At 39.7% G+C, this 16,672-nt stretch overlaps 1 protein-coding gene across 1 annotated transcript in view; it reads right to left on the bottom strand.

Moving 5' to 3' along the window:
* The window catches only part of lmbrd1 (LMBR1 domain containing 1), a 167,346-nt gene that overhangs the window by 31,728 nt on the left and 118,946 nt on the right, over window positions 1-16,672 (bottom strand). The window contains exons 10-14 of the mRNA XM_084076736.1: window positions 12,757-12,821; window positions 12,262-12,364; window positions 9,036-9,140; window positions 7,231-7,380; window positions 6,200-6,281 (exon numbers count right to left, since the gene is read on the bottom strand). Of these exons, the coding sequence (XP_083932862.1) occupies window positions 6,200-6,281; window positions 7,231-7,380; window positions 9,036-9,140; window positions 12,262-12,364; window positions 12,757-12,821 (505 nt within the window). The remainder of the gene's footprint in view (window positions 1-6,199; window positions 6,282-7,230; window positions 7,381-9,035; window positions 9,141-12,261; window positions 12,365-12,756; window positions 12,822-16,672) is intronic.

Genomic DNA, 16,672 nt, shown 5'->3' with positions numbered 1-16,672 from the left:
AGAGAGAGAACCTTTGAGAACAATGACAAAGAAATTGTGAAAAGTAAATGATGTAATACTGAAGAATGACACACTTTTGTCATTTTGTCAAGGCCAACGGCAAAAAGACAGGTGACAGTGACACGACGTCAAGCTCATTAAAATAATCTCCAAAGCTACGAAACATATTGCAACTAAAACTACCATGAATGTTAAATGTACCGTCCAAAACCAAAAACGTCATCACTAGCATGGTTTCAGAGAGTCGAGTCAATTTATGCAGATGTGTGAAACACTGTCTCTAAGCTCGAGAAACGGAGACGCCTAGCAAAATACAATACCCGAAGCACTTGCATACATTAACATCTTATAGAATGCTTTTTTGAGGTTTTCTATTCAAATGAGCTTTATTTTGCTGTTGTGCGTTCACTTCATGAATACGAAAATGTGCCTCTATCCCTGTAAGATGGCCCTGTGTTCTGTCATCGTGCCCACAAAATCAATGTCCCATGGATTTGTCAGTGGAGGAAGCACTAGGATTTGTGTCATCAAATTCAGAAGTGAATCTCCTTTTTTATAGCTTTGGGATAATATATTTAAGAAGTTCCACTACACTCTCCCAAACAACATTAATAAATAACTGGTGGGGGACAAAGTACTCAACCCTGGTCAAATATTACTCAACCACAAGGGACATGCTTTTTAGTATATTTTTTAAGTATTCCTAAGTACATTTTTATTATCAATGCATTGTTTTGTTTTTTTTACTATATATTTATAGTTAGAGTGCTAGGTGTAAGAGGCCCCATAAGCTCTTTTTTATATTATATTAACTTATTTTAAAAATATTAATAATTAACTTATTTTTTAGATTTACTGTACTTAGATTTACCCTTTTTTTATGTCAAGCCCCTTTAAGCTATTTTTCATACCGGCTATTTTAAACTATTTTTAAAATGTATAATTGTATTCAAATCCTTTTATTTTTATTTCTATAATCAATTAAATGAATGCATTCGATCAACTGCTGCACTACTAATGCAGTCTGTCAGAAACAGACATGGCGAAACGGCTTCAATCTCCTGGCAGTCTGAGGATTAACGCCTTCACCACCCAAATTAAATCAACTTCTGATTTTGCGACGGCAAGTCACATGTGCTTTCTCTGTTTGACACTTCCCCCTCCTCAGGCTCGCTTGTGCAACAGCTGTTATGGAAGCGGGAGCCTTTCACAAGATTGCCAAAATAAAAGCTCAGGGTCCTAAGGTGGTTAGTGGGTAGACGGCATATTTTCAGTCCTTTCTTGGGTGTACTGAAACTGGGCAATGACACATATCACGCTATTAACCTCTTTCAACCTGGAGTCTCTATTTGGGCACGTCATTACAGGTGAAAAAATGTTCAATAACAAATAATAATAATAATATATTATATTATATATATTTATCTGCTTTGGGGTTTAAGGTTCAACAAGATTCAAATGGTCACAACTTATATAAATATTGTCCAATTTCAATGAAAATAAAAATGCTCACTTGCGGCATAAACCATTGTACTCAGTCACATATAATGAAATAGCCTACAAGCTCACAACGTATTCTGACGCACTGTGAGCATGCAGATTGAGCATTTTCAACGCGTGACACTATCTTACTGTGAAGTATAAAATAGGCCTGGGCTTAAATGGTTAATGCGTCAGAACATGGGTCATGTCACTCGTATCACCCAAACGCTGCACAGGTCAGGATTAAACATTGCAGCTTTTCTCTAAAATGACAATCCCCGTATGCAATCCGAGCAGTGGTGATTTTCCCTCTCTCTCGTTCTTCAATTCTTTCCAGCAGTGTTGACGTTCGGCGCTACAAAGTCTACTTATGAAGTACGTCACCAAGTCAATTATTGGATTTAACCCATTAACACCTGGAACGTATCTGTGTCAAGCATTATTTTTCACTTTGGCTATTTAAAAATAGCAGATATACAAGCTCGTAGCGCGGCACCGAGTGCCGCGCTACGAGCTTGTAGATCTGCTATTTTTGAAAAATCATGAAAATGTGTGCAAATCTTTTAATATATATTGTAAAAAGCAAACGTTTTTAACTTAAATCTTTGCTTCTGGGGGTCCCTGGAACAAAATATTTTGAAATGGGGGTCGGCGGCCAAATACATATAATATTGGGGGCCCTTGACATGAAAAAGTTTGAGCACCACTGATATAGAAACATACGTTTTTCAGAATACTGTTGGGATTTAGAAGACATTTGTAGAATCGGCTTCAGGTCTTAATGGGTTAAACTCTTACACTTTCATTCAACCTTGTGCGAGCCACTGTGTGGACACGGAGATATGACAGGAAGAGGAAAGGAGAAAGCTGTCAAATATTTGCTGAACTGACTGTTGACTATTTTGCACTATTGGGCCAAATCCCCCCCACCCAAAGAAACCACATAACCCAAGGGCGATTCACAGTGTACATCCATTTTTAAAGTCCATGAATCTTTCTCTCACTTGCTACTTTAGCTGTACTGTCTGTGTGTGTGTGTGTTACCACTAAATATTCATGAACGCAGACGGTATGCTCTTGACCTTTGCGAGCCTGGTTGTTACAGGGCTACAGTAAGCCTACAGTACCCTGTAGAATAGATGGAAGACGCTCGTACATGTATAAACCATTCAATCCGGGAACACATCCCTGTCATTTTAGATTTCTTTGGATATTCAAAAATAGTAGATCGACAAGCTCATAGCACAGCACCTATGAGCTTGTAGATCTGCTATTTTTGAAAAATTGTGAAGATTTGTGCAAATCTTTGAATTTATACATTTTTAAAGCGCATTTGCATACATTTGCAACATATTTTACAAGTCTTTGCTTTATATTCAAAGATTTGCACAAATTTTCAAAAATAGCAGGTACTCGGTGCCGCACTATGAGCTTGTATATCTGCTAGTTTTGAATAGCCAACGCAAAAATCTAAAAAGACCCACTTTCCTGGTTTTAATGGGTTAAATTCTCTGGCCTACCTGAGGCCTAGTACCATCATACAGTAGAATTATTTCCCTGTGCAGAAATTACCTTTGAACATGGATCCTCTTTAACCTTGTGTGAGGCATTCTACAGCAGTGTTTTCCCAAACATAGGCATCTAGACTATATTATAGACCCATGGGGGACACAACAAATACAGGGTTCAAGTGGTTAAAGTATGAGCATAATCTCAACTAAGGCCAATAGTTGTCCAAAATGTACTGTATCACCATGGGGGGAAAAAACAAGCACATTGCCATTATTTTTTGCTTTGTTATGGTTTAACCCTCTAAGACCGGGCAATGCATCTGTGTCATTTCAAGATTTCTTTGGCTATTCAAAAATAGCAGATCTACAAGCTCATAGCGCGGCACCGAGTGCCGCGCTATGAGCTTGTAGATCTGCTATTTATGAAAAATCGTGAAAATGTGTGCAAATCTTTGAATATACTGTATGTATTTTTCAAAGCGAACATTTGCAACTGAAATCTTTGCTTCTGGAGAAAAAAAGAAATCTCAAGGACCACCCAAAATTATATGCATTTCGCCGCGGACACCCATCTGAAAATCTTTTTTTCCAGGGACCCCAGAAGCAAAGATTTGAGTTAAAAATGTTCGCTTTAAAAAATATATATATATATATTCAAAGATTTGCACAAATTTGCATGATTTTTCAACCTATCTACAAGCTCGTAGCACTGCACCGAGTGCCGCGCTATGAGCTTGTAGATCTGCTATTTTTGAAAAGCCCAAAGAAATCTTGAAATGACACAGATGCGTTCCCGGTGTTAATGGGTTAATAGTGTGATTTAGTGTTCACCCTTCTGCAGTCATGACTCATGCTACGCGCTGTGGGTTTCAGGGGTACAATGAGCACGGTGACCTCAAGTCACCACAGATGGGGGGAAAAAAGCAGAGCCCACACAAAAAAAAAACAGTGGGAGAGAGTGACCGATGTGGTAATCGTGAGTCACAATAAATCACGTTGTTTTGAATTATTGAACACACGGGGACTGAAACAGAGTCCCGAATTCACACATACAGTATGGGTTCCCTAACAGGAGAGATACAACTGTCGCAACGGCTGCTGTGTTACCTTTGTGGATTAAAAAAAACAAACTCTTCACAGATGGCTGATCAATTATTTCACAGGGAGGGAAATAACGTTAGGTATGTTGATGATTAAAGAATTGAAGAATTACTAACCCTTTAAGACCTGAAACTGATTCTACAAATGTCTTCTGAATCCTAACAGTTTTCTGATAAACGTACAGTATGTTTCTATGTCAGTGGTGCTCAAACTTTTTCATGTCAAGGACCCCCAAAATGATATGTATTTGGCCGCGGACCCCCATCTCAAAATATTTTGTTCCGGGGACCCCCAGAAGCAAAGATTTGAGTTACAAATGTTCGCTTTAAAAATATATATATTCAAAGATTTGCACACATTTTCACGATTTTTCAAAAATAGCAGATCTACAAGCTCGTAGCGCGGCACTCGGTGCCGCGCTACGAGCTTGTATATCTGCTATTTTTGAGTAGCCAAAGTGTAAAATAATGCTTTTTAGCTCAAATCAAAAAGTGACACAGGTGCGTCCCAGGTCTTAATGGGTTAAATCACTAGTCCATACCAGTCCGGGGATATGAGCACCCAAAGTATGTGCAGTTTGGGTTATGCGCTGTGCACAGACAGTATATCAGGGATGGAAAGTGACTTTGAAGTTTAATCATTCATCCCATAGCTTGGGGCGCTATAACCACGGTGACGATAGCTCCCATAGGCCAAACTCCGAATCTCTGGTGTTGACAATGGCTGTGTCCAAATTCAGGAGAACCGGGCAGAGACAGACATATTCTGTCCACAGAGGTTTCCTTAATTATACGTTGGATTAACCATCCTATCCAAACAATTTCAGATACTTTCAAAGAATTTCCAAACAATTCTAAATGTTCCAAAACAGCTAAAACAGCAGATCTTCAAAACAGCTAAAACAGCAGATCTTCAAGCTCACAATGCGTTGCTTCACACCGCGTTGGGAGTTGGTAGATCATATATTTTCTCTGTTCTTATTAAGCACATGTACTAACCATTATATCGGCAGCCCTAACATACAGTATAAATATTGTATAAAACGATGGCTATTTTCCTTGCTGCTCAACACTAACATTCTACAAGTTTAGAGGTGAAAAACCATTAGCTTCATACTGTACCTGCCTTTCCTCATTAAGGTTTAAAAATATCTCCTCTCATAATAAGTACTGTACATGTGACAGAGCGATGCTGCACTGTTGCCTCGCTGTTGTCTCCTGAGCAGCGACTCGAGCATTAGACAAATTAATAAATGATTGCGATGCCACTCGCTGGAGAACGGATGCTGCATTTCACATTGTGTTTTCATGGGTGACTTACGGCGATGAGTGTCGACAGCCAGAGAGGGCCAACCGAGTGCCTATGAGTAAATGGATGTCTTTGCTATTAATCTGTGCGGTAAATAATGAATCGGGATGAAGAGGCTTTTTAAGTGTCACGGCTGTACAAGGCATGTTCACGTCTATACACGTCCTCTCCTTTCATCCGGTATGACTACCTTTCCCTCCTGTTGGACCGGTGAGATGCTGAATGTGTTGTACGTGCTGTATGCAGCGGTGTAAAGTAACTAAGTACATTTACTCAAGTACTGTACTTTGAGGAATTTTTACTTTACTGGAGTATTTTCCCATTTTCAATACTTTTACTTCTACTCCACTACATCTCAGAGGCATATGTTATACTTTTACTCCACTACAATTATTTGAAAACTAGTTACTTGATATAAACTAAGATATAAATGATTATATTACGAAACACACATTAACCACTTTAGCCCTATTTTATACCTAGGCTATTTGAAAATAGCAGATCTACAAGCTCACAACGCGTCGCAAAGCGACGCGTTGTGAGCTTGTAGATCGGCTATTTTCAAACATTTTAGTACCTCCACTTTTGGTACTTCAAGTATATTTTGACGCCAATACTTTTGTACTTTTTACTCGAGCAACATTTTGAACACAGACCTTTTCACTTGTAACAGAGTACTTCTACATTGTGGTATTGATACTTTTACTCGAGTAAAAAAAGTGTAGCACTTTTTCCACCACTGGTACTGTATGTAAACAGCGTTGTTCCTACTACATCAGCAGAGACGTAAGACGTACCTTCGGGCGCATCGGCGTCACAGTTCCTGGTGGTCCCAGAGGTAGAATTCCCAGGTGAAAGCCCCTCTGAAGACATCTGGCTCTGGATCAAACACACATAATATCCATAGGAGGGTCTGATTAGCGTGGGGATAATTACACTTTTATACAGGGCGACGACATATCCTAACCCTATAGACTTAAGAAGGAGAACAATATAACAGCCAAGAACTCTAGAAACCTGTTCACATAAATATGATTAGCACTGATACGTCTTTGATGTGGTTTCAATAGTTCCTAAGTGATCCTTTGGCGCACACTGTGGTTCTTAATAAATATGCAAAACTGAGAAATGAAAAAACTAGCCTCGACATAGTGACGAGGAGCCCGTCAAGGATGCCTTATTGAAAGGGTCTTTTCTCTTTGCTCCAATTACTGTAACCCATTAAGACCGGGAACGCATCTGTGTCATTTTTAAGATTTCTTTGGCTATTCAAAAAAAGCAGATATACAAGCTCATAGCGCGGCACCGAGTGCCGTGCTATGAGCTTGTAGATCTGCTATTTTTGGGGAATAAGAATCGTGAAAATGTGTGCAAATCTTTGAATATATATGTACATTTTTAACTCAGATCTTTTGCTTCTGGGGGTCCCTGGAACAAAATATTTTCAGATGGGAGGGGTCCGCTGGACAAATACATTTTGGAGGGTCCTTGACATGAAAAAGTTTGAGAACCACTGATATTATAGCAACATACGTTTTTTCAACAAAAAAAAATAAAAGACAGTGGTTACACAGATGCGTTCCCGGGTTTTTAATGGGTTAAGTAAACACACAAGCTTCTCTCTGAAAGCCCTAGCATTCACTTTTGCAAGGATGTGCCTTACACACACACACACACACACACACACACACACACACACACACACTAAAGTTTGAAAGGTGACATCCATAACACAGACAGTAATAGCTAGACGTGAACAGATTGAATCAAAAAGAGCCAGAAAGGCATTGATTGGTTGTCCCAACAGTTCAGACCGGTTTGCACTCACCTGTACAAGGTATTTCTGGCTGCCATACATGACATACTGCGGAGCCAGGCTGTAGATCATGTAGCTGGTGTGAAGAACAATCAGCAGAAGGATCATGCAGAGGAACAGCAGAGCCTGGGGACGCGTTCTTTTGGGTCGGATTTTGTATAACTGCAAAAGAGAAAAACATCAGTCAGTCTCGTTGTGTAAGTCATTGGTTCTCAAAGTGGGGTCCGGGGACCCCCGGGGGTCCTTGAGGGGGTTCCAGGGGGTCCCCAGCTAGATGATGGACAGGAACCAAATGGACCCTTATGGGTCTGTAACTCTGAGAGTGTACAAATGGAACCAAATGGACCCTAACGGATCCATTTGGTTCCAAGTGTACACTCTCAGAGTTAAATTAACATTGTGAATTGGGGTCCCAGAGGTATAAATGCCATTAAATGGGGGTCCGTAGCCTAATGCATGTCACACGGGGGGTCCTTGAAATTAAAATGGTTGAGAATCACTGCTAGAGAGCCGTAAAAACCTTCTCTTATTGGGGTGCCTGGCTTATCTTTTCAAATGGGGGTCCGCGGGGTAATAAGTGTCAATTAGGGTGTCCTTGACATGAAAAAGTTTGAGAACCACTGGTGTAAGTTGCATCTGTGTTCGCAGAACGTTGTCAATGCCCAGAAAACTGTACATTTGACATCTGCACAGAATTTAATATGTGCAGCGTTGAAAAGCAGAACAAAGGAAAACTTGGCCGATTTTCAACCTAAGTCACTCAAATAATTGCGATTAACGATTTAATTGTGCTTCTGTCGTTGAACGTTATGAATGTCTTTTAGGCTTCGTAAACTGAAGTTGCACAGGGCAGATAGATATGACAAATAACATACATTTATAATTACTTTATACTTATAATAATAACATACTATAATATTACTTTTAAAAAACATTAATAGTGTAAATAGCCGATCTACAAGCTCAAAACGCGTCGTGGATGTGGCGCGTTTTGAGCTTGTAGATCTGCTATCTATTTATTACTATTTTTTTTTTATGTCCAAAAATATATGCTCCGCAGCCTGTGAATGATCCAAACACCGCTGAAGAAGTGTACACCCAGAGATCACGTGACCAGAAGCAAAAAAAAGACCCGTCTGCTTCCATGTTAAAGGATTTACAAAAGTAAAATTTTCTCTTTTTTCAAAAAACAAGCCACATTCAAACGGCCATAGCTCTGGAACGGAGGATCGCGGCGGGCCAATTTGTGCGCGTAACGAGCCCCTGTTCGCGAGGACTGGGTTCACAGAGAATATTCCATGATTTTTACAGTACAGTAAAATCGCCGTTTTCACTGGCAAGGGTACAGTAGAAGGATGAATTAATTAATGAATTCCTGGCAGTGAATGAGTTAACGATGGCTTCAAACGTGTTTCACATCATCAAGTGTTCAGAGCATATGGCCAAGTGGAGAAATGCACATTTAGGTTGGAAACTTGTCAAAGTTTTCCTTTATAAACACTGAGATGTTAAAGGGACAGAGGTTCCCAAACAGTGGGTCCATTTCTATAATAAATATCCCAAGGTTTTCATGAATTAAAAACAAATTCAGATTTTTGTCAAAATAATTTCATAAATAAATGCGAGAAATCAAAGAAATTCCATAAATTCGAAAACAAATGTTTAAGAACTAGTGAAAATAGCCGAATATAGCTCTTCGGCTATTTTTCGAACTAGTGAAAATAGCAGATCTGCTATTTTCACTAGTTTGGGTCACAGGGAAAGCTAAAAAGTTTGGGAACCACTTTATATAGGGACAGTGGGGGCCTCTTCCTTACCCGTATCCAGAAGAACCAGATGCCCATGTTGCGAATGCCAGCCATGGATGTGAGCACAAAGTACATGGTTATGACTGTGATCAGGATGTAGTCCAATGGGAAAACCTGTGAAATCAACAAAAGAGTGACTGAGTGAGAGAGTTCAGTAAAGGTAAAACCACAATCCAAACCTCTACTAAAGTGTCCCTGCACTTTAAAGTAGTTAACACTACTGGCAGGCCAAGGCTTTACATGAACGCTTAGTTCAAATGTATCGGATAATCACGTCGTGCACTTTCATATCTTTTTAGCGTATTTATGCCATTCACGTGTTTTACCGCTATGGTGCAACGTGCCAATCACGTGTTTCACGTGTTTTTGAAAAAATAGTAAAACAAATAAAAAAAATAAAAAAGAATTCAGAACCCAAGATATCATTATCTGAAGATTTGCAGCTCCATCCACTACTTGTTTAACATATAACTGAAAAAGGCTGTATCTCGCTTTCAAAAAAAAATAAAACACACTGGCCAGAAATAATTCGGGCACTCAATGAGTTATATAGTATGCTGTCCTTAACATGGCAGACTTCATTCAACTGACTCTTTGTAACGTCTGTGTTCTTGCTTCAGACATGTAATCAATTCCGCTATCCAGCAGACCAGTACCAAGTGGGGAGAAGCTGTCACTCACTTCTCAGTCTAGACCCTGCTGCTAGAAACAAAACCGTGGTGGACAGTAACAAAAAACATTTACTTGAGTAGGGCACTTACGTAAATGTTTTGAGTATCAGTACTTTACTTGAATATTTGTATTTTTGGATACTTATGACTTTACTCCACTACAGTACGATTCTAGGAAGAGAAAAAGTAAATTATGAATTAACCACTTAAGCCGTATTTCAAGTAAAAAACTGTAGATCTACAAGCCCACAATGTGTCGCGATGCAGTGTGTATTATTGAAATGTCTTTACTTTTGAATACTTAACCCATTAAAACCGGAAAAGCATCTGTGTCATTTAAAATGTTTGCGTTGGCTATTCAAAAATAGCAGATATACAAGCTCGCAACGCCTCACGAAGCTTGTACAAAGTTGCTATTTTTGAATGTATTTGAAAAATCTTGAAAGTTTGAGAACTACTAATTTAGCAGGCATTTGTAGAATCGGCCTCAGGTCTTAAGTGTTTTTCTTAAAGCAAGCACTCCAGTACTTTAAGTCAAGTACAAGTTTGACAGAGCAACTTTCACTTGCAGTGGAGTTCATATTTGACCAAGGGGCATGTATACTTTGACTGGAGTACTGGGGTTGAGTACTGTGTCCACCACAGGATATAAAACCTTTATAATGTGTGTGTGTTGGTCTCTGCTGCAGCCAGACAGAGTCACTGGGGCCAGCTGAGACACTGTGCTGTTCAATCAGTATTCTGAGAGTCACTCAGCTCCAGTTTACCAAGCCTTTACTTTTACACCTTCGGTCATTTAACACTTTTAGCCCTCATCTTTCACCCATATCTTTTCACTGTTGTCGGGTGGAAACCTTGTATGTCCATAAAAACATTACTTTTTTAAGAAATGGAAGAAAAAAAAGAAAAAGGAACCTGTGTTCCAATGAATCCAATGTAGTTATTATTTAGTCACAAGCTCTTGTTAATACTTGTCGTTGGTTAAATATTCATCAATCCCACAGACACACTTTCACTTCAGATAAAATTCCAAAATAGCAAAAATTGCAGATCTACAAGCTCACAACACGGCTCATTGTGAGCTTGTAGATTGGCTATTTATGCTACTTTTGTGTGACACTGTAGTAGGATTAATTTACGAAAATAAAAAGTTGAAATATGGAGGTTTCTGGCCGACAGCAACGATATGCAGCGCACTATTTATTTACTTTGAATTTGTTTATTTGTCATGGAAAACGCAAATATATATATTGTTACATGCTGCAAGAAGAATTAAAACATTTATTTTGCACCCCCCCTTGTCCTTGGTAAGGCTTTGGAGTTGAACCCATTCAATCCGGGAACGCATCTCTGTCATTTTCGATATCTTTGGCTATTCAAAAATAGCAGATATACAAGCTCATAGCGCGGCACCGAGTGCCGCTCTATGAGCTTGTAGATCTGCTATTTCTCCACCCACTAGAATTTGCGATCTCGTATGAAAGTGGAACGTTTGGCCTAAGGGCGGTGCTAGAGGCAAGGTCATGGGATCTCACCAAAGCCAGGAGGGGCCATCTTCTGGAGCCAATGAAGCCGTACAGAACAGTTTTAAGTCAACCCAGCCAGTAGTGCTGCTCGAGATACAATATGTAGTTTGGAACCAAAGTGTTGGACAGATTCCAACTCGATGGACTCAACCAACACAGGCTGCCTTAGGGCTTCACTGTTAGCAGAGCTAAAATTTGACATTATCTCACTACAAAAAATACAAATAATAAATATCTAGCTAATAACAAACACTGTTCCTTTTTAAGAATTATGCACTTAACCCATTTAGGGCGGGAACCTCTATTTGTAACTATACCTTTCAGTACAGAGCAACATAATTTTTTTGTAATTTTTGAATAAATATTTGAAGTTTGTCCAGAAAACGTAGGTCAGGATTTAGAAGGCGTTATCAGAATCGGCCTCGGGTCTAAATGGGTTAACAAACTTCTGTGCAATTTCTTTTTTTGCTCACTGGAAAGGATCAGGTGACCCAGCATAATATGTATCTAAGATGGTATCTCTATTTAGTCTGAAGAAGAGAAGGGCTCCAGATGTCACGGTTGGATGTACTAATAAAATAGTGTGCCGACCCTCCGTTTATCTTTTATGTTTGGTCTCTTTGGGTCCAGCACCTGGCTTTAATGGTTGGTGGGTTTGTGCGACGTGTGTGATATCGTCATTATCAACGTTTTATAGAGAATGAGTACCTATATTGAAGAACACAGGTACTTTAATTTTCCTACAGTATAATTAAATACATTCGGAAAACACCAAACAATACAGCTTTTATATAAAACTGGAAAACCGTGAAATAAAGAAAATGGTTAACCGAGTTCAGTCTTGCAACATTTATTTTGCAGTGCCGCTTCTTTCCACCTTGGTGGATTCTTTTCATTAGAATACAGCTTTTATATTATGCTTCATTGTTGTAATATGACTACTTTTTGCCATTAAAATAAAAAACAAGGGTCCAAACTTCAAGGAAATCAAAAGTGAATGTTTGGTGATTCCAGGACAGATGTCAAGGTAAAACTCACAGGTTGCAGAGCCAACAGGAGTTCATTCAGTGGATTGGTGAGGTTGGTGCCAAATATGATGAAGCCAGAGCTGATGCCAGCAGAATGGAGGGCCTTATCCAAACTGAAACGACACAAACCACAACACTATGAGAGAAAGAAAACAAATAAAATAATAATTTTCAAAAATGTTCCAAAACAGCGGATCTACAAGCTCATAATGCGATGCGTTGAGAGCTTGTAGTTCTACTAGTATTGCTATTTTTGACAATCTTTGACAGATTTTTTAAGTATAAAAGTGATAAAAAAACAGGAAAGACGATATCTATGCTATATCATGACATTATGACATGCGAAAGCCCATTTGATATGTATTCTCGTTTCATGATGTACAGTATTGTACAGCCTTAATTACAATAATACATATTATCACACTATAGAAAATATAAATATGGCCTTATCTGGTATAACATAATCCTAGTACATGACGTAACTAACAGCATACATAATACTTACTTTGAGATGAAAAGGGCAACAGAGAACAGAAGTGCCACCAGGATGAAGAAAACGCCCAATAATATCTGAAACAAAAACAGTGATATTTATGCATAAATGTACAGTACATACACTCCATTCAAACCCCAACAGGGGTACAGGAACATGCTGCTTAAGGCGTGGACTGGGCCTGTAAATGGAACCTTTTGGGTCATGTCATATTTTGTCAAGGCAGGACCATATGGCTTGGCTTGGGCTTAAGACTGGCACCGTCTCCCATAAGGTGGCAGGGGAAACGGTGGCAGAGCCCAGACCAGGGCCTGAAGCAGGCAGGAAGCAAACAAACAGAAGGAGGTGTGTGTGTGTGTGTGTGTGTGTGTGTGTGTGTGTGTGTGTGTGTGTGTGTGTGTGTGTGTGTGTGTGTGTGTGTGTGTGTGTGTGTGTGTGTGTGTGTGTGTGTGTGTGTAGAGGGGGGGGGGGGGGGGGTGGGTTTGGCAAATGCTACAGCAGCCCAAAGGCCCATACACATTTACCACATGAACCCTAGCGTCACGATTCTTGGCATGTCATAAATAATAGGGGAATATTCTGAGAAAATTATAGCCGATCTACAAAGTGCTATTTTCGGCAAAGAGATTTTGTGAAGAGGGGAAAAAAGGAGTGGGTCGAGGATAAGACCCTCTGGCGGACAACGGTCAATGAATTATTATAATTGGTTCATCTGGAGATTTAAAAAGAACAACATTTTAATTCACATTCCCAGTGATATTGTGCACCCATTTAAATCTTAAGACCTGAGGTCGATTCTACAAATGTCTCCTAAATCCCAACAGTATTCTGAAAAAACTTACGTTTCTATACCAGTGGTTCTCAAACTTTTTCATGTCAAGGACCCCCAAAATTATATGTATTTGGCCGCCGACCCCCATCTCAAAATATGTTTTTCCAGGGACCCCCCAGAAGCAAAGATTTTAGTTAAAAATGTTTGCTTGTTTGAAACAATATATATTCAAATATTTGCACACATTTTCATAATTTTTCAAAAATAGCAGATCTACAAGCTCACACGGTGCTCACTCGGTGCCGCGCTATGAGCTTGTATATCTGCTATTTTTGAATAGCCAAAGTGTAAAGTAATACTTTTTAGCTCAAATAAAAAAATGACACAGATGCGTTCCAGGTCTTAAAGGGTTAACAATACATGCCAAACAACGAGAACAGTTCACCTAATTGTGTTCTCTTCACAAGAAACAAAATATGATGAATGCTTGCATACATAGGCTTGAACCAACCAATAATATCACAACATCTATCCATCGATCAATCTTCAACTGTAATTCTCCGCATTTGTTACGAAACGCCCGCTTTTCAACGTTCAAGTAAAATTCCTCCCAATGTTACGTATGACCCGCCTGCCTGTCGCGTTTCACTCAGAAATACATCTCGATATATGGAAGTTAGAGACACTCTCGAAAGGCCGTTTCACCTGGACTTTAACCCAAACAATCTGGGAACGCATCGACAAATGTCTTCTTAAAAAAAGAAGACATTTGTGTTTCTAAAAAAAAAACAGGTTTCTGAAAAACGTATGTTTCTATATGAGTGGTTCTCAAACGTTTTCATGTCAAGGACCCCCAAAATTATATGTATTTGGCTGCCGACCCCCATATCAAAATATCTAGTTCCAGGGACCCCCAGAAGCAAAGATTTGAGTTACAAATGTTCGCTTTAAAAATATACATATTCAAATATTTGCCAAAAAAAATATCTCGATTTAAAAAGAAAAATAGCAGATCTACAAGCTCATAGCGCGGCACTCGGTGCCGCGCTATGAGCTTGTATATCTGCTATTTTTGAATAGCCAAAGTATAAAATAACGGGTTATAGCTCAAATCTAAAAATGACACGGTATGCGATCCCGGATTGAATGGGTTAAGTCTGTCTGAATCGTCTCTTTTCACCTACAGGGAAAAACCAAACAGGCAGAGCAGAGCAAATACATGTCCTTCTCTCCACCCACACAGGAACACCATGAGAAGTGACTGACAGACTTTTGTTTTAGATTTTTTTTCCCCACTGACTGATAGAAACCTATTTTTGTGCTCTGCACAAAAATCGAGCTAGCCTTGGCAAACCAACAACCAAAGAGCGTATGCCACTGGTTACCCAACATGTTCTGGTTCAGGGCCCACTTGAAAATCTCAAAAATCTAAAAAAGAAATCTCAAAAAATCCACCCACTCACATGACCATCACCTCTAAGTGGTCAGATATGGGTGTGCCCTGAGCATTTTCAGAGCACGTTTATTTATGTTTTCATCCCACGATTTTTTAAACATTTTTTTTTCCACCCAGTGCCAATTGCCTATGTAATCCTGGGCGCTACTCTCCCTCTGCCAGCCTGGGGAGAGCCGCTTCTTATCACCTGACAGGGGGGAGTTTCCCCGGTAGGACGTAGCGCGTGGAAAGAACACCTTATTACAACCAGTTTGTTTCCCCTCCGTCAGGCGCCCCGGCTGACCAGTGGGGAGGTAGTATAGAGACCAGGATTACAGCATGTTTTTGTGTGAGGGTACCTACACTAGGGGACACACGGGAGAACATGCAAACTCCATACAGAAAGGCCCTTTCGCCAATCCCACCTAGGGTATGGGCACTGATGACGCGGAGGAGGAGGACACACCCACAGCGTCCCCGGCGGGAATCGAACCCAGAGCACGTTTATTTTATTGATCAATCAATCGATTGTGTTTCAGCTTGGATCAATGGAACTAGAGTAGGATGCTTTAAGTTCTTATTTATCAGCATCACAATGAAAACTCTCGCTCACAAGGTTTTAAAGAAGAAACACCTTAATATAATGTCTTAATATAATTACTGCTGTATGCCACTGGTGTAATTTGTAGAATTTACTGTAGCATTCAATTCTATTCTATGTGGTTCCACTTCCAACATTATCATGCAGTACTATTCTTGACCGTGGAACAGTAAAACCAGGGATATTAGCTGCCCATTATTTAAGACCTTCAGCTAAGAGGTACAGCAAATTAATTGGCAAGCGCAGAACAATTAATCACGTGAAATCAATCGAGCTCTACCGCTGGGGTCCCTTCTGAACCTTTATTAATCCCCGGGTACGCAGTGGTGGTGATAAAATAGTATATGTCATCATCGGCAAATACATTTCAACAACGTGATGAAGCAAAGAATGGATGTGCTGTGGAAAGGAATAATCCGATGTTAACAATTAATCTATAATCGATTAACTACCGTTAAGAATTTAGACAATTAAAGTTATTGGGGCTAGTGAAAGTTACAGGTATGGTGTGTGTGATATCAAAGTTTAGTTTAGATTATCACAGTAACCCTTAAATCATATTCCATTCCATTCCATATTCAAGGGCTTTTGAAGAGAAATGAGAGACTCTATAGAGCACTGCAGAGGGGAGGTCTGCGTGTCTGTGACCAGCTGATGCTCGTTGACGCTCGTTAATGTTGTATACTGTACATCAAGGCAATTATGTTTCTGCACTAATTTTTGTTTTTTGACAAAAACAATTGCAAACTTTTGGTCCTAAAAAAAATCTGCTTATAATTTGCATCTCTAGTGACAAACAACAAAAACGTTAATTATTAAGATGTAGCAGCACAGGAGCCTCCAGAAAGACATCTATACAGCTGGTATTGAATTTTGAATTCCGGACTTTTACTTGTAACAGAGTACTTCTACATTACAGTATTGATACTTTTACTTGAGTAAAGCATTCGAGTACTTTTTCCACCACTGGAAAAAGAAACACGTAGCAAATCCGCTAACAGTGACACGTTGTTTTTTGCGGTGACTGATCCGCTAGCTAGCTTGCTGTGGGGCTGACATGAAAGCCAGCAGCCGGGGCAATGAGAGAGCCACCGCCGCCGCTGCTGCCGTTCCCCCGCCG

The sequence above is a fragment of the Gymnoscopelus microlampas genome (genome assembly GCF_963454915.1).
Source record: "Gymnoscopelus microlampas genome assembly, chromosome: 13".
In the NCBI taxonomy this organism is placed as follows: domain Eukaryota; kingdom Metazoa; phylum Chordata; class Actinopteri; order Myctophiformes; family Myctophidae; genus Gymnoscopelus; species Gymnoscopelus microlampas.
This window is presented reverse-complemented; position numbering and strand designations above follow the sequence as displayed.